Genomic DNA, 19,491 nt, shown 5'->3' on the forward strand with positions numbered 1-19,491 from the left:
ATCTGAGATACCTCATATTGTCAGCAGGGGGCCTCACAACCCGGTATTTTTCATACAGGTATTTTTCATATCAAAAGCTGCCTTTTCTCTGCGACTCTAAGAACACGATCTAACGGCTGGAATAAAACATTCAATGTAACTCGTCGGTTTTACATCTCTGTTCACAGAGTTGGCTTAGCTGCATAATATATCTGTCTTCCCTCGGGTATCATACATCATATTCCTTCAGATACAAGGTAACTCACGTCTTTTAGCTGGATTATTTGGTTGGTTAGGCTACTCCTCACTTTATATATTTTGAAGAATGTAAGGATTCATCCATGTAATGACTGTCAACAACCGAATATAAAGGTTCGAATAATTCAGAATTGGACAGCGACAGAGGTCCGCTGAATGTAGACGGGTGGAGATCAGCACCATGGACAGCGCCCCGATCACTAGCTGTGTGTGTGTGTGTGTGTGTGTGTGTGTGTGTGTGTGTGTGTGTGTGTGTGTGTGTGTGTGTGTGTGTGTGTGTGTGTGTGTGTGTGTGTGTGTGTGTGTGTGTGTGTGTGTGTGTGGGTGTGTGTAGAGAGAGAGAGAAAATCGAGAGACAGAATAGCAGAGAAATTCTTCTAGGTAAGAAAATGTAAGGACGTTCTTACAACAGTGGCCAGGACATAGACAAGGCCAGATGTAGTAATGACGCTATGAGTTAGGACAGGGAGGCAGAGAGAGGAGGGGATGGGACATGGGAGGGGCTACAGAGACGGTGTAACGTGCATGGGAAATTGGATGACACGGTGCGTACACAGGGAGGGTGACAAGATAACATAATGAGATGTATTTATTTTAAGAATAAGGAATTTACCTGATTCACCGAATCAGGGAACAGATCTATCAGTGCGGAGAGCGGTAGCGGTCAAGGATTCTATATCCTTAGGCTATTTCATGAGGATGCGGGCCCTCACTGTACCTTGATCGCGGCCCAACACTGGTATGGACAATGTGTTGTGTTAATGAGAATGTCGAATTAATATTTTCCCGAAGAGATCCGGCCGTCATTTGAGAGGAACAGGCCAGTCTGTCTGCACGAAGGTAACATTTAGACGCTTTACCTCGAAATTATAACGCGCAACGGACCATAGGAACCATAGGCAAAATCCGCGCGATTGAAATTGAACAGAGCATCTCTCCTTTTATGTTGATGTTTGCAGCACGTCGATCGGTGCCCTTTTTTGTGTGTGAACACTGCGATCATTTGGACTGTACGGCCTATAGTGCTTGATAAGAAGCGTCTTTATCTTTATGACAGTGATCATAATTGTTATCAGGATTAAAACATGTTTACCATATTTATCATTATAATACCCTAATGTTTGCCGCTGTTGCAGTTGTTGTTGGTGTCACGCAGAGGTAGCTGGACATACATCACCATGTAGGCTATAATCAGGCCTAAACAATACAATCATTAAAAAAGCCAAAATATATTTGTTTTTACAATTCTGGTGTACCCATTCACTGGGAACTCAGAAACATTCAGAAGATTCCACACTGGGTAAGATAACAGGATAATAGAAATAAATATTGAGTTGCTAATGTGATGTTTGTGAGTCTAACACTGCCCGTTTGTCTCTGGTCTTTACCTCTGACTGTCTCCCAAACCATCTCTCTCTCTCTCTCTCTCTCTCCCTCTCTCCCTCCCCCTCTTTCCACAGGTTCTCAGTCCTGTTGAAGCCATGCCTCTCGTCCTCTTGTCTGCCCTGATCCTGTCCGTCCACAGCCTCCCTTCATGGGGCTGTCCTGTGGGCTGTCGCTGCTACAGCTTGACTGTAGAATGTGGCTCCATGGGCCTCAGAGAGATCCCCTCACACGTACCACCTTCCACACAGGTAGGTCAACCTCACACACACATACACACACACACATACACACACACACGCATACATACACACACACGCACACACACACACACACACACACACACACACACACACACACATACACACACACATCCCTGCCCTGCCTTTGTTACTATCTTCCCCATTACTCTCCATTTCTAGACCATCTTCCTCCAGGACAATGCCATTGGTCAGATCCGTGTGTCAGACCTGTCCCAGCTGGGTCGTCTCCACTACTTGTACCTGCAGAACAATAGCATCTCAGCCCTGGAGCCCGGAGCCTTCCGGAATCAGGGCCAGCTGCTGGAGTTGGCCCTCAACGGGAACCGCATACACCTGGTCACCGGCGACATGTTCAAAGGACTGGAGCACCTCCGCGTTCTCTACCTAGCAGGAAATGACGTCACACGCCTCCAGGACTATACCTTCAGAGGCCTACAGGTGAGTCACCCACCACAACTGCTTCTATCACTAATGACCAACAATATGTGACAGGGTCTGGGGAAAAAGTCCCCAAATAGGGCAAGGTAATCTTTCAGTTTTTTACAGATCTGAAATCTGAAAATAGTTGCTTATTTTAATGTTGGTACACCTCAAACCAAATACCGGAGAGTATTAATAGATTAAAGAATGAACAAACAAACAAACAAACAAACAAACAGGCAAACAAACAAATACATCCAGAATGACTGTTCATGGATAATGATGACTGAGGTGTACCCGTCCCTCCTGTCCTGTATGTAGCGTCTCCAGGAGCTTCATCTGCAGCAGAACAGCATCGAGATGCTGGGAGACCAGGCTCTGGTCGGGCTCACCTCCCTGGCCCTGCTGGACCTCAGCAGAAACAACCTCCACACCATGGGCCCCGCCACGCTCAGACCCCTGGTCAGCCTGCAGGTGCTGCGGGTTACAGGTGAGGGGAGAGGGGAGGGCAGGGTATGAATGGGAGACAGGGGCAATGGGACAAGAATTGAAGATCGATCGATCGATCGATCGATCTATCTATCTATCTATCTATCTATCTATCTATCTAGCATCTATCTAGCATCTATCTATCTCTCTCTCTCTCTCCATCCATCCATCCATCTATTTATCTATCTATATCTATATATCTATATCTATCTGCTGTATCCATACGCCCTGGTTGCATCATTGTAAAGTGGCAATTGAAATGCATTACAAATGCATTACAACTTTAATATTGAATTTGTACTATTCCCTCCTAGACAACCCCTGGCGCTGTGACTGTGCGCTCCACTGGCTGCGTAGCTGGATCGACGAGGAGGGTCAACGTCTCCTGAGCTCTGCCGAGAGGCGCCTGGTATGTACGGAGCCACCCCGCCTGTCCCACCTCAGCCTGGTGGAGGTGCCCCTCAACAGCCTGGTGTGTATCCCCCCCCTGGTGCAGCTGGAGCCCCGGCGCCTGGCTGTCAGGCTGGGGGAGAGCCTGCGAGTGTCCTGCCACGCCTCCGGCTACCCCCGGCCCCAGGTCACCTGGAGGAAGGCCTCCCAGGGTAAGGTGATGCTCTCCCCCCGCGGCCTGGTCCAGGAGCTGGGTGGCGGAGGAGGTGGAGGTGGGGGTGAAGGGGCCGTAGGGCCGGAGGAAGTGGCGGCTCATCCAGAAGAGAGGGTGAGGCTTCAGAAGGTGGACGGCGAGCGCTTCGACCCAGACACCGGCAGCGGAATGCTGTTCCTCAGCAACGTGACCGTGGCACACGCCGGGCTGTATGAGTGCGAGGCCTGGAACGCGGGGGGTGTGGCTCGCGTCACCTTTCAGCTGGGCATTAACTCGTCCTCTTCCTCCTCGCCGTGGGCCCCCGCAGCTCCCTACTCGCCGCCCTGGCCCCGCCTGCGCTCCTCGCGCCCGGGGTCGTCCTCGTCCGATGTCAGCAGGGAACCCCTCTACGCCCTGGGCAGCATGGCCTTCAGCGCTCTGGGCGCCGCCACTCAGACCGCCATCGCCATCGGCATCTCCCTGCTGGCGCTCACCGCCCTCCTCCTGGTCGCCATGATCTACAGCCGCCACCACCAGCGCCTGAAGGACGCGGACGACAAGGAGGAGAGCATCCTGTATGTCAACGACTACTCGGACGGTCCCACCACCTTCGCCCAGCTGGAGGAGTACCGCGACGAGCGCGGACACGAGATGTACGTCCTGAACCGAGCCAAGCCCGTCCTCCCGCCTCCGCCGCCCCCCACCGCCATGACCACCAGCCTAGGGTACGGCCCCCAGCAGGAGCCCCCCCCCATGACCCCCACCAAGTCCCCCATGGAGCCAGACATTCGGACGATGAGGAGGATGGCGGGGGAGGGAGGGGAGGCTGAGCCCATGACCACGGCCGAGGCGGAGGGCTTGTTTCTCAACCACACAGGTTTGTTCCTGGACTCACAGATAGCCTACGAGATCCACTGCTGAGGGCCGGCCAGCAGAAGCATCAGTGACGTCACTCTTGTGTAAAAGAGATGTTTTCCTCTCAATGGAACTAACTTGATAAACGGTTTGACAAAATATAAAAGGGAGCGGAACAGGTAGTCCCGAACCCCAGTGAGGTTAATGATAATATTACAGCTCAGACAGCGCCCCCTGTCCGTGGGGGCGGGGAGTGAAGGAAGGAAACTCTATCACCCCAACTGTACCTCCTCTCCTGGGAGAACCAATGTTCTGCATTAGAGGTGAAAACTATAGAGATGAGACTATAGGTGAGAACTATTAGAACATTTCTGTGTCAGACTGAGAGTGGAGAGAATCCACCTGTCTATACCTGGTTGCTGGAGTTGCCATGCCAACCCACCAGGTTTGGACGGAATCATCCTTGGCGTGCCAGAGGAGCAGGAGTTCTATCGTTAGAGATACTGAAACACTCAACACCTGGCCATAATGAATAACTGAAATGTGTCACAATGTTCGAATGGAATTTTGTGAAATTGTGGTTTGTTGAATTTTGGACTCACCCCATACTGTACAGTATACAGTAGGGTATTGAGAGCCCTTCGACCAACCAAACCCTCTCTCTCTCTGTATCTTAGCTAGGAGTCTTTTGTTTTTGTTGATGAGCTCCAAGCTGGAGTCATATGTTGTGCATTGTTGTGTTGAGAAACCATTAGAGAGGTGGGAGGCGTGTGTCAAGGGGTTGGCATTGGCTTCATTGTCATGCTACCAGTGTTTTATGTCAACCAAACTGTGATAGGGGCATACTGTAAACTCCTTTACCCTTTCCATCTGTCTGTCTGGCAGAATGACCTGACTGACGTCACTTTGGCAGAACTGTGAAGAACTGGCATATGTACTGAATCATGATCCTCCATTTTCTACAGCATAATGTTACTTCCAAAGATCTCATCATTCAGACAGTGCATCATTGTGTGTGTCTATTTCAGGGGAGGCTGGTGAAGGTAGAAATCGGAGGAGAGGCTCATTGTAAATGCATGGAATGGAATGAGGAATGGTATCAAACACACGTGTCATCTCTTATTCTCTTCTCCCTACGTTGGGGATATTACCAACATATATATCTGAAGATGTGAACTTGCATGAAAATCCGGAGACGTATATCATATTTGAGGGCATTATCAAAGGCATCATCAAATCTGTCAAAAAGTCATAACTGTAAAATAATCTTTTTTGAGATGTATGAAATTAGAGCCTATAGCTTTACAACTGTTGTTTTTGTTGTATCCCAACAGGTGGTCATGACTTTGAGTTGATCGCATAAAACCATGTGCTTTAGCGTGCCCTCTTTTATTAACTGATGATTTCAATAGCATTCAGCCAAATGGGTTTACAGTACTCTATATACCTTGGCAGACTGACGTTTGAGTGAAAAGGGAGCACTCTCAACTTGGAAGAAAGGAGAGTGAAAAGGAAAATGCTGGTAAAAGTCTGTCCTTCAACCTATGACTGGTTTGCAGATGTTGACAGTAATCTCTTTGAGTCAGGGACTTCCGCAGCCGTGTGTGTGTGTAGTCAGACACACAGAGAGAGCTTGATGAAACAGTTTTAAGTCATATCCAACAACAGAATGCCAGTAGATACAGCAACAATGACATCAGGGGAGACTGGTGGAGGACACCAAGTGGTGCAATATAATCATACACAAACTGAAAAACACCAGATAGAGACATGTCTCTGAAACACAGGGATGATTCACACAGATACATGCACACAGTTCTAGTTTGGCTCTATGCCTGGTAAGCAGAGTATTGGATCTGAATGCCCTGGTGTGCTTGAGGCTTAACAGAAAAACCAATGCAGTCTGGCATATGACCAAGGCTGTCCTCTCCTGTCCACAATGTTAGCCTAGATACTTTAAAAATGTAAGTGTAAAGCTGTTTCGATTTTTCCGTTAATTTTGTGTGCGTGATATGTGATTTGTGTTTAAAAACAATTTCTAAATAAATGCATTTACTGTTGCCTTTATTTTGCTCCTGGCTGTACTGTACGTACTTATTAGTAATATCGTGACGTTAGAATTATAAGGTTCTATCTCCATTTTTGTCAAAATTGAGTTTTTTACATAATCTGATCCATTAGGTGTTTATTAATGCCTGTGTGGTGTTATTTTTTAAATGTTGACATTTTTGAGTTAGTAATTCATAAAATACAAAGGTTCCATCTCACAAAACATAATGGAATGTGAAAACTTTGACGCTCAATATCTCTGAACTGCCCTAAACGGAGATAGAACCTTATCATTCTAAGCTCACGATATTCAAATCATTGTCATCGCCCATGTTGGTCTAAGCGTAATGTAATGCAGTAGTTTACTAGATAAAACAAGGGCAACGTTGTCACTTTAATTCCAAGCTATATTTTCTGCAGCGCGGGTTTGATTGAATGTCGCTCGCGTCGAGTGGGAAAGCGGTCCGTTTCAGCAGCAGGTGAGGTCAGATTAACGCACTAATCAGATATGGAATAATTGTGTGGTTTGGCATTGGCAACTTAACTGTACAACAAAAAAACAGACTAGTCAGCATTCACAAAAACAGCCATGAAAATTGTAGGTGAAAGAGACTATGTGATCCTAAATAAACTATATGAAAAAGCTGTCCTGGACAAGGCTAACAAGATAATCGCAGACCCCCAACATCCGCTCTCCACAGAATACGAAGTTCTCCCCCTAGGTAGAAGGCTTCGCATGCCAAGATGTAATTAAAACTATAATTAAAACTACAATTTGTCCCATTCTCCATTGAACTAATCAATTCGCTCACGCAGAAACGATGATTAGGACATGATCACCAGCACCTGCACTTTATCTTAGACACCACTTGAAGGGCCATGTGCAATATTCGAAAACACCACTTGAAGGGTTATGTGCAATATATATGTATACCAAATGATGCCATGTCCAGGTGGAAACTGCTGCCAATGTCACTCAATGTTTGTTGCTATCCTGTTGTTTACTTTGCCTGCTGTATGTTGTATGTATCGTCTCTGTTGCACTTGAAGCATGAAAGTACCGTCCATGCCCAAGACAAGTTTCCCCTCGGGGACAATAAAGTATAATCAATCAATCACTTGTGCAAGACAAGCGAGCGGTGCGTAACCGGAGATCAAGGTAAAAAGACGAACTCCAATACACATACAAGACATACATACACACCACTCGTTGCTACTGTAAATGAGGGCAACCTCAGTAACTTACGAGTTTAAATAAAGGTTTGAATGAATGAACATACGTTCGCCAAATAAGTGGCACTCCACCATCAATATGCGAGCATGTTCGATAATTCGCTTGTGTTGTTATTGAATTGGACTCTAATGTGGGGTGGGGTGGGGTGAAATGTGAAGGTCTTAATAACGGACACAATTCGCATTGGTCAGCTCATGTTCTCCTTTGAAGTACTCTCCGCGATCACTGTATACACATTGGACAGAATGTTGTCGATAAATGTTTCCCATCATGTAGTCTGCGATACAAAACAATCGACGGTAAATTCATCACCTCAAAAAAATCCAAGTCACCAACCAGGTCGCCCTGGCAAAAAAAGGTTTCTAACCTCAAGGGTCTTAAATAAAGCTTATAGTCTTAATACAATCAATATTTTCACTTAACCTATTCTATCATGGCTGTCTAGAGGTGGGAAGCCATCATTGGGTCAATTAATATTTTCCCTGGGAGACGAGTAGGCCTTCTTTCCCCAGTAGTCTAATCATATTGTCAATAGTTTACCTTCTCCCACGAGACTCTAATCTCACTCTCATTCTGTCTTCAGAAATTAAGCCGTCTCAGACTCAACAGCAGGGGAGGCTAGTGGAGGTAGAAATTGGAGAACATGCAGGCTCACATTCCTAATTCCATTCCATGCATTACAATGAGCCCGACCGTCCTCCGACTTCTACCTCCACGAGCCTCCACAACTCAATAGGCTCTATCACAGGGATGAAATGTAATCAATGTTTGATTAATCAGGCCTGAGAAACACAAAGGTCATTGTTAAAGGCAGGTTTATCCATTCACAATGAGAATGGGATGTGTATGCGTACTTGCATAGAGAGACGGAGAGGGGCTGGGTGGTATGATGGCTGTCTATTGTCTCCCAACAGTCATGTGAACACCTCTTGGCTGCCCCCACCTCTCCCTATCTGGAGCAATCACTCACTGTTGGGTCACTGTTGAACCTGAGGACCCACTCGAGCATGCAGAGAATGTCTCGGCAGAGCCAGAAGTAAGACCTGATAGGAGCAGTGGAACAGTGGAACAGTGGAACAGTAGAGCAGTGGAACAGTAGAGGGCCAGCAGCAATTAGACATTCTGTGGGAGGAAGGAGAAGACGCTCAGATTGGAGAGGCGAGGACAGCGGGAAAGCAAACTTTTTCACCCTGGAATTAAAGTGCCACGGTTATCCTGGTTTCATCTAGTATCTCAGACTGTCTGGAAGTAGCAGAGGAGAATCGGGCAACAAGTACTAGAACCGTTGATTAAGGAGGAGAGGAGAGCAGGGCACAACGGATACTCAAGCCTTTGATTGAAGAGAGGAGAAGTCAAGAGCAAGAGAACAGCCAGAGGTAATAAGGCCTTGCTTGGAATGAAGGGAAGAGGACAGAGGACAAGAGAGGACAGAAGACTGATCATGAAGAGTCTGAGGGACAACATAGAGATGGTGCTGTTTGCCTCTGTCGACTTGATTGATGTGGTCCAACAGGAGGATGTGGTCCAACAGGAGGATGTGGTCCAACAGGAGGATGTGGTAGAAGACCTGGAGATTGAACAGGTAAAGTCAACCTCTAACCCTCCAGTCAACATGCAATCAACTGTTGGGTTATTTCAGTTAGTGTGTGTGTGTGTGTGTGTGTGTTCTCTCTCCTAAGTCTTAAATGTGTACCCACTAGACTTGGGGCCCAAATACTATTCATTTATATGGAGGACAGGGCTCATTGTAATACATGGAAGGAGGAATTATATGTGTAACTATGTCTGTTCTCCTACAGAGTCAGCGTGAGCACCCTCTAGTGGACGTCGAGCTGTCGGAGGAGGCGGAGGTGGCGGAGGAGGCGGAGGAGTCAGAGGAGTCTTCAGACCCGGTCCAACAGCAGCAGGAGATTCCCATGATAGCTCCACCTGCTAAGACTAAGAAGGAGGAGTTGCCAGTGGTTGCTCCAACAATAATTCCACTGGAGAGCATGGAGAGTGTCGAGATCGAGATGGATGTGTTCCCACCTTCAGGCTCCCCGACCGAGGACATGGTGGAGATCACGCCAGGTGACTCCTCCGTCATGTGCACTGTAAGTATGAGCGACTGGGTTTGAACCAGGGTCGTCTGGGTGTCCACTGGGAGACTGTGTTAAGCCCAGGTCACGAGCTTCACCCCAAGCCAGTAAATATTTCTCAGCGCAGGGTAGAAACCACCACAATAATACGTAAAGCATTGTTTTCTTGGTATCAAGGCAATAATGGAGGCTGGTTTTGTGAATTCCACTCCCGCTGAACTTCATCGTTTTCCAACATCAAATTGTCACTTTTCTTCAGACACCAGAACCGCTCACCCCAGCCCTCCCTCCGATCAAACTCAGAAGGCTCAAGTGGAGGAGCCTTCCAGTCGAGAGGAGAAGCCTGGTGGTGAAGGACGTGGTCTGTCTGCCCCGGGGGCACTACCTGGCCCAGGACGTCCGCCACAGCGTACCCAAGGGAAAGGAGAGGGCAGATCTCGCCGCCAAGGGCCTCATCGCCAGGATCACCATGGACTACACGTGGCTGGCCCACGAGGTGGAGAGCCGCCTGGCGTCTCTCTTCAGGGGCAGGTTCTTCAGAGGACGGGCCCAGAGGTTCACCTTTACCTACCTACAGGTACTGTGGTTAGAATGAGGGCGGGGGGGGAGATTCCCAAGAGAACAATGATGCACTCTGCAATCCCTGTTTTGAAATGTCAAGTTTATCTCAATTTACAAGCAATATGTACATATTGTACATAATATGTACATATATACAGTATGTAGTGGTGGCCTGGCCTAGTGGATAGTGAGTTGGACTGGTGATCAGAAGGTCATGATCAGAGTTCAAGTCCCACCTGGGAACACCACCACTAGTGTGGTAAATGGACCATGCAAGGTGTCAGCCCGCTCATTGGGAGCAATTTGGGGTTCAGTGTCTTGCCCAAGGACACCTCAACACGTGGACAGTAAAAGCCAGGGATCGAACCGACATTGCAATCATTAGACGCCGGTCATTAGACTGAGCCACAGCCGCCCCGTGTGTGTTCCCTTGAGTAAGGCCCTGAACTAGGGCTGCAACGATTAGTCGACATAATCGACGACGTCGATCATAAAAACTCGTCGACGTGGAATTTTAGTGTCGACGCATCGTATTAAAGAAGAAAATAAAAAGAAATAAACGGGAGCCATGCAAGAATCAGCTGGGTACGTTTTAGCTAACGTTGTTAGCCAACTGGCTAACGTTATATTGTTAGGGTCGTAATGTTTATGTTAGCTTTACTGTTACATGTTGGAAAACAACGTCTCATGGACAGGGCTGTACATGCTATGAGCGTTTGTGCTATTAATTTATTTGCCCTGTGGCACGCGTGTGACAGACAGAGGCGCTTGTATGTAACGTTACGTAGCAGGGGTTTTCCATGTTGAAGACAGGAGAACGCGAGATGAAATGAAGTGAGGGGTGGTCGCTATTAAAATACCAGGTAGTCATAGTGGATGATCATGAATGATGCTTGATAAGTGAATGCTATTTCAATTATGTTGAGTCCACCAGCGAGCTGTCTGTAAGATAAACAGCGCCAAGCGTAGCCTACTAACGTGAGCTGTCTGTAGTCTAGCCAGCAATGCAACTAGCTCTGTGAGCAGCTGTAGCTTGGCGTAACGTTAGGTTAGATAGCTAGTTAAGCCGGATTTATGCTTCTGCGTCGCCATTTACGCGCAGCGAAAAGCCACACGACTAACCGAAAAATAATCGACAGATTAGTCGACTACCAAAATAATCGTTAGTTGCAGCCTAAGTTACTCCAGGGAGACTGTCTAATTGTAAGTCTCTTTGGATAAAAATGTCAGGTTAAAATGTAAAAAATGTATATGTTTGTTTCTCTTTCCCCCTACTAGGATTTAGGATTACTAAGTGATCAAAAATAACTACAGTATGTTTAGTTTCTGATCGCCAGGTGAACTACCGGACATGTTGCGTATGTTATGTGTTGTAAACTTAATGCGTTATCATGTGTGTTATAATCCTGTATTGTCTTTGAGACGATTATCTTCTTTATCGTCCTCCTCTCTGGCTGTCAGTGTCTCCAGGGATCTCGGGTGCTGTTTGTCCCTGACCTCCCACCGCGGAGTGCCTGGACGGGGGAGGAGGTTCTGAGGATCGCAGGACATGGCCACCTCTACATCCTCAGTCACCATGACTACCAGAGCACCGAGGTGAACACTTCTAATAACTTTCGCTGATGGTTGATCAGCTAAATAATGAAATATGAAAATGTCTTTAAAGCCTCCACCTCTCCTCATTGCTGTAGAGGAATACATAATGGATTTTGGAAATACTGCATTATTATGATAGTGTGTGTGGACCAGCTCTGGAGAAAATACCCACTGTATTGAACTGTATTGAATACTGTATTGAAAATACCCACATTATAGTTAGTACCCCTAATGCCCAGTAGGTGGTGTAATTCACTCCAAATATAAAAAAAATCCTTGTTTCAGACCAAAATGCTTGTATAATGATATACTTTTACTTCTATTTTCAGCTTAGAATGTTTTATTTTGACTGGAGGGGATCTTTAACATTAATGTGTAGGTTATTATGTCATGTTGTACATTGACGTTGGTATTTAATGTTATGTTGTGTTTTTTGTGATTGTACAGGCAGAATGTGATTGGTCCATGTGCAAGACACCTATGATAGACAGGTAGGCCTATCTATATTTGACTATTTGAGTGAGAAGGGTGGTAATATAATATTTAAGCATTCTAAATGTGACAGGAGCTGGTGAAACCAGGAACAAGTTGGCAACCGACGGACCATTCAGCCTTTTATTCTGAAAAATTTCAATAAATGTTAACGCCATGTTAAAGCCAAAAGATTGCAATAGACCTAGTTAGAGTAGAGTAGTGGGGATTACTCACGGAATCCATTGCATTGCAATGTTTTGGCTTGACTAGCGAGTGTATCATTGATTTACAACAACATTGAAATGTATGTACATGTACATTTTCAGAAGAAAAGTCTGAACGTTTTGCTTGGTTGGAGACTCCTGGTTTCACCAGCAGTGGTCACAAATGGGGAATCTGAAGCTAAAGTGCACATGTCTGCTGCATTCATTGATTCTTTTTTTTGCCATGTATGGAAATAGCATAATAGAGTGAAACATGTTATAGAATGAATTTGGTCAATTTGCTTCACCAGTTTCTTTCTGCCATGTAGAAGGGAAATTTACCTTGACTTTTTTTTGCTGTTTTCTTCCCATGAGTGAGGAGCAGTACTGTATGCAGGGGGGTCTGGTGGAGGTAGACATCGGAGGACGGGCTCATTGGAATGAATGGTATCAAACACGTGTGCTTGATGTCATTCCACATTCAATTCCATGCATTACAATGAACCTGTCCTCCGATTTCTACCTCCACCAGCCTCCTCTGCTGTACATGCAGTTTATTCTAAAGGCCTCGTAAAACATTCTCCTCTGTCATTATCATCATAATACCCCCCCCTTGTGTGCCACCGTGTGTACAAGGCATTCCTGATTCAGAAATGCCAGTAACTGAGATAGTATTGGACTTCCCGTTGTACTAGAATGACACCCTGAAGGCCAAGTGGTGGGTTGGAGATAAGGAAATACCTTACCTTCTAACATACTATCTGTCTAACCTTCTATCTTTGCAACCTTATATCTGATACCTTATATCTGATCAAATCAAAATCAAATCAAATCAAGATAACCTTTCAACTACCTAGCATCATCCTTTCTTCCTTTCACCAGTCACTACTGCTTGACTCACTATAACCCATACTGATCATCCTCTTAATTGTTTTAATCTTTCTTTACCTCCCCTCTATTTGGATGTAATGCCCTCCTGTCTGCCCGTGGTGATGTTCTAGACAGGAGTTCTGTGTGGACGGCGGTACTGACAGCCATGACGAGAAGGCCAATGAAGACAGAATAGTGGGGTCTCCTCCGTGTGCTACCACAGGTGACGGGGTAAGCTGACACTGGCCTCTATTATTTATTATTATAAAGACTTCATCTCTCATGAGCTTCACACGATGTTAGATGTGGGAGTACAGACAAGGGGTTTAGTCTCTAAATTATACACTCATTTACTAGAAGCTTCCTGTAAACCTCTTGCTGTTCACCAGGTATGGGAGCGAGACCTTGATTTTTCTGATGGGGATATTGATTGGATGACTGTTTGGGACAATCTGGATATCACATCTAAAAATCCTAATCATAAGCTTATTCACTTTAACTTCTTACACAGGTTATACCTCACTCCGAGAAGACGCCACCTCATGAAAATCATACCCTCCTCAATTTGTGATCTGTGTTCACTCGGTCATGTGGGCTCCTTTTTACACATGTACTGGGAATGTCCTGGGGTGGCGGCATTTTGGAAACTAATATCTTCCACTTTATCTAATCTATTGGGGATCCATATACCTTGTTGTCCGAGATTATTGATTTTGAATGATACTTCATCATTGGATCTGTCAGCTTCCATGTTTCGTGTTTTATTTGCTGGTCTTACCGCAGCCAAAAAGATGTTAGCATTACGATGGAATCCTCCACATACTCTTACGCGTAAACAATGGCTGCTGTCTTTCCTGGACATACTATACATGGAACAATCTATAGCCAGAATACATGGAGCTAAAGAAAGGACAATTCAAACATGGACCTCTGCAATACATAAGATAAAAGAGTTGGTGGAGTGACTGTAGGCTGTGTTGTATGTGAATGTAACCTGTAATTGTTGTATTATTATGATTGTATGATATACCAAATATAGTGTAATGAAGAACTATGGGGGGGGGGGGGGGGTGGAAGGGATGTTATCGCCATGGGGGGGGGGTTACTCATGTGTTTATAGTGGGGGGTAAGATAAGTGGAAAAAAAGGACAGGACAGACACTTATTTTGTTTGGTGTAATAATGTGAGTTTTTCATGTGTACTGTTTTGCAATAAATAATTGATTACAAAAAAAAAAAGACTTCATCTCTTACGCAAAGGGGAGACTAATCTCAATTACCCTAAGATGTATTACAATAATGCTAAATGTATAATGTTTATGTTTTAGATCATCTTGGACTTGGATACCCTCCTGAGAACATACAGAGAAAAGAACACACTTCCTGAAGTCCAAACACATGTACACGTGACACGTAGAGACATCCTCGGGAGCGCTCTCAAAGTCCTGAGGAAGCCATCGTTCTGCTTCAAGACCCCTCCCCTATTCCACTTCCTGGGTGAGGAGACTGAGGGCTATGATGGACCAATGAGGGAGTTCTTCAGGTCAGTTCCCTGCTGCTCTACTGTTGTCAGTTGTTGATACTACTGGTGTTAATGTTCAATGACTCCATTTGTGTGTGTGTTAAGTGAATGTATTTGATTCTGTGTTTTCATTAGTTTAGCTAGACACCTGTTTTTCCTAGATGAATTTATTAGACTGTGTAAATGCTTATAACATGCTTAAAACATGAAAGCACTACTAATACATATCGTCACCTTCTTAAAATAAAGGCTTACGTCACTTTTGAGGAAAATTATGTTTTTGCCTAAATATAATATATTTAATATTATTTTACAAATTACAATTTTGGTTCAGTTTATTCAGTTTTTCGTAAAACTTTAAAATATGACTTAATATAAAATATGACTTACACCATTTTTTAAAGAAGGTGACAATATACTACATACTGAATGGAAAGCAGTTCCGCCTATAAAACAGTAGAATGCATTCTTTTTTGCTTTTATTACATCCAATGTACGGGTACACAAGAGTAACATTCTTAGGCTTATGTTCTTTGACATTGGCATTGCAGTGGGATACAAAATCAACAATAATATAATAAAGTAAAATAAGTAAGGTAAGTAATAAAAAAAAAAGTAGAATAAGGTAATAATGTGATGGCAGTTGTACTACAGCGGAACCAGTCGTACTGCAGTAGAACAGTAGTGCAAAATGCTGTGCAGGTTACAATGTGATGAAATGCAATACAACTGATTGAAAATGTGTTGTTTGAAACATAAGCTTTCTTTGTTGTGCCAATGACCTGTTCTGTTGCAATTACCCCTTGGCGTACGCATAGCAAGAATTCCACAGACATTGTGGCATGAAGTTGACAGCACTTGTCACATACGTACCGCAGTATTGAGAGGTATTCCATCAACGTCGCCAAAGGAAAATCCAGCCTTATTTTGATCATGAGAAAATACATACAACGTTGATGTATTCCCCCCCCCCCCCTTGTGTACCACCGTGTGAACAAGGCGTTCCTGATTCCGAAATGCCAGTAAGTGAGATAATATTGGACTTCCTGTTGTACTGGAATGAACCCTGAAGGCCAAGTGGTGGGTTGGAGATAAGGAAATACCTTATCTTGTAACATACTATCTGTCTAACCATCAATCTTTGCAACCTTATATCTGTCTAACCTTTTAACCCTCAACTACTTAGCATCATCCTTTCTTCCTTTCAACAGTCACTACTGCTTCACTCAGTATGATCAACCTGAACCAGAAAATGGTTATCAACCCTGATAAAAGCTTTCTGATACCCATGAAACGATTAAGCTTTTTGTAACTCTAAAAACTCTCATCCGGTTAACCAACCCCACTCCACTGAATTCACTGAATTCCACTGGCTTATTCTATCTGTCTGTCTATCTAACATTCTATCTGTCTGTCTATCTAACATTCTATCTGTCTGTCTATCTAACATTCTATCCATCCAACCAATCAACCAACCAAACAATCTGTATCCTTATCTGCTAAGACTCGCTTCCTTTCAACTACCCAGCGACTCTATCTATGTATTGAAATGTCTTTAAACTACTACACTACCAAAATAAGACTTTATAAGCCCTTTATAAGTTTCTTCTGGAATGAATAAAAATGTTACATGATGTGACCAATTTTTAGGCCACGGATTCATAAGACTGCATTTCCCTCTTCACAACCCAGTTGTTTCTCCTTCTTCTCCAGACTGCTTCTGTCGGTGCTGAAGCAGAGCCCCCTCCTAGAGGGCCGTCCTGGGCGTCTCCTGCTGGCCTACGACCAGGCAGCTCTGGAGGAGCGGAGGTACCACTCCGCCGGAGTGATGGTTGCCTGGGCGCTGGTCCACGGGGGTCCGGGACCGCGCTGTCTACACCCGGCCCTTTACCAACTGATGTGTGGGCTCAGCTCTGCCCTGGAGGACTTCCCCTGGACGGACATCGCTGATGTGGATGTACAGATACGGCTGCACCAGGTATGACAAAGACCTCCCACATCCTGTTGAATCACCGGATCTCGGTTCAAATAGCATCTGAAATCTTTTCAAATACTTTTCAAGCAGTGCTTGATGTACTGTAGCTTTTCTGGTGGTTTAGCACCAACCTTGTATTCCAGACAGGCTGTTTGCACTTGGGGCCTGCAAATCACCATGACATTCACCTACAGTATTATCCTACACAGCAGGGGGAGGCTGGGGGAGGCTGGGGGAGGTAGAGGACAGGCTCATTGTAATGCATGGAATGGAATGGGGATTGGAATCAAATGTTGTTTGATAACATTCCTCATTGCATTCCATTCCTTTCCATGAATTCCCGCCCTCCGATTTCTACCTCCCCTGCTACGCATGGGACTCTTTCAGTAGGGTGCAGTGTTAGAACATGGCAGAGTCTATTAATGAAACTCACTGCTGTCTGAACTACAGTATATTGCAGTCTGACAATTGGTCCATAAAATCCGTCACCAGTTCAGTCTGTTGTGGTCCCATTGAGTGATTTGTATGATGATGTGCATGTTTATAGCTCAAGAGGTGCACCAGTGTTCAGAACCTGAGCCCAGGCCTGTGTGAATGGATCGCAGGCTGCGGCCTCCCAGGGATCTACACTGCCCAGTCCAAAGACCTGCCCTCTATCTACGCCCGCGTCGTAAGGCACTACATCTACCACAGGTGGGAGAACAGCATGCTAAAGTGGTGTCCATAGTGGTGTCCATTTTTTTTTTTTAGAGAAGCTTTTTGTTTATTTGCGCGAGCGACTTCAGAATTGCAGACCGTGTCTCACATATTCAAATAATAACCAACTTATTATCAGACCGGTTGAATTGTCTTGCTTTAATCGAACGACTGCAATACGTAATTTGTAAGTGGAACGTCGCCATAAGTTCATTGATGAATACAATTTCTGTGGTCGAACAGGCAAAGACAATCTTTCTCATTAAATCTGTTGTTTCCCAGGGTGGCAAGCATGATCTCCCAGTTCACGGAGGGTCTGAACAGCTGTGGGGGCTTGTGGGACTTGATGAAGGCCCACTCTGCTGCATTCCTGCCTGTCATGACAGACTCTCAGCCGCCCCTATCCCTGGACCAGTTCAGAGGCCTGCTAGAGGTGGCCTGGAGCCCACAGGAGTCACGCCTCAGACCAGCCGAGGAGATCACCGTCCACTCCTGGGAGAGTGTTCTCGTCATGGTCAATGGTAGGTCGAGGCTGGCTAGCTTCTGCTCCAGATCACGTGTATATTTCGAATGAATTCTTATCTTATCTACACATGCGACTGTAATGAGCGTTGGTGTGTCATGTTTCTGCCCCAAGTCTCAGATCTGTTGTTGAAAATAGATCAAATATAAACTAGACATAGTTTGAATTATAGTTTGAAGAAATATATGAATGAATGAATGAATGAATGAATGAATGAATGAATGAATGAATGAATGAATGAATGAATGAATGAATGGTCTTTATTGTCATTGCTATAGTACAGGTACCAAACAACGAAATTTAGGAGGGGTGGCTCCCCTGGTGTTAGGAAAGAAAAAAAACGTTTAAAAAAAACACAAGAAGGGAAGGAGCTGGTTTACATAAATAAAGGCTATGTACACTATCCACTATACTATACTGTACAGATAGACGACTAGGGTTGTCATATTGCACATAGTGTTATTGCACATTCATTTAAAGTGTCGCAGTTTGCAGGCTTGAAATGTACATATTTGTGCCTCAGCACTACACCGGATTTTTTTTCATATGCGTTTGAAGAGAAGTATGAATGACAATTATGCTTGTACTATTCTCATTGAAACCTATGTTTTTATCAAATTTCAGAGAACCAAACTGCCTTGTCATTTGAGGACCTGTTGGCCTTCATCACAGGAGCAGAACATCTTCCACCTCTGGGGTTTCCCCGTCATCTCTGCATGCGCTTCTACAGCCAGGACCCGGGCACAGCCAGTGTCCGTCTGCCACATGCCTCCACGTGTGCTCTGGAACTCCTCCTCCCCCGAGACGTGGCCAGTCCTGTGGCACTCAGAGATATGCTTGCTAGAGCAGTACAGGAATCACTCGGGTTCGGACTAGACCTTCATACAGACTGCTATTCTCTCAACCAGTGAACAGTCAAGCCATAACTATTGTTTTGCTGCATCCCATTTGTCCATCCTCATCCTGGAGTGTGTACTTGTGAAGCGCCCACCAAATTGGAGGACGGTCTCATTGTAATACAATGAATGGAATGAGTAAAGGTATCAAACACTATTCCATTCAATGCATTACAATGAGGCCGTCGTCCGATTTCGAACTCCACCAATCACCCCTGCTGAAGACCTTTCTGGCGAAACGTAGGTGCATACTTAGTGAAAAAGGTGGAGAGTTGGCACACAGTATTTGATGGAATTCAGGCATGAATAGTTTTCTAATGGTAGCTCATTGGCGTTTTGTTTTACAAATTACTTTCTTCTACTAACATTGTCAACCATAACAATTGATGGAAACAGACTGCATTTAATTTGTGCTCAGTGTACTGTAATGTGATATTGCTGTTCAAATGTGATGATATACCAGTAGATCCATTGTATATTAACATACTTATCCATCTAAACCATGCAGAAGGTTATTTTAACATTCAATCTATGTATTTTGAATTATAATACTCAATAAATATGTTTTTTTTATTAATTCAAGAA

The 19,491-nt window shown here is 44.9% G+C and overlaps 1 protein-coding gene across 1 annotated transcript; it reads left to right on the plus strand.

Annotated features, from left to right (window-relative positions):
• Positions 1–1,718: 1,718 nt before the first annotated feature.
• Positions 1,719–4,296, plus strand: LOC308155158 (leucine-rich repeat-containing protein 24-like; the record flags this gene model as incomplete). Its single annotated transcript, XM_080528409.1, has 4 exons — positions 1,719–1,871; positions 2,043–2,321; positions 2,625–2,793; positions 3,107–4,296. 4 exons carry the CDS (start codon positions 1,719–1,721, stop codon positions 4,294–4,296), a joined length of 1,791 nt encoding a protein of 596 aa, XP_080384535.1.
• Between the last annotated feature and the right edge of the window lie 15,195 nt (positions 4,297–19,491).

The sequence above is a fragment of the Nansenia antarctica genome (assembly GCF_963989245.1).
Source record: "Nansenia antarctica genome assembly, chromosome: 1".
Taxonomy (NCBI): domain Eukaryota; kingdom Metazoa; phylum Chordata; class Actinopteri; order Argentiniformes; family Microstomatidae; genus Nansenia; species Nansenia antarctica.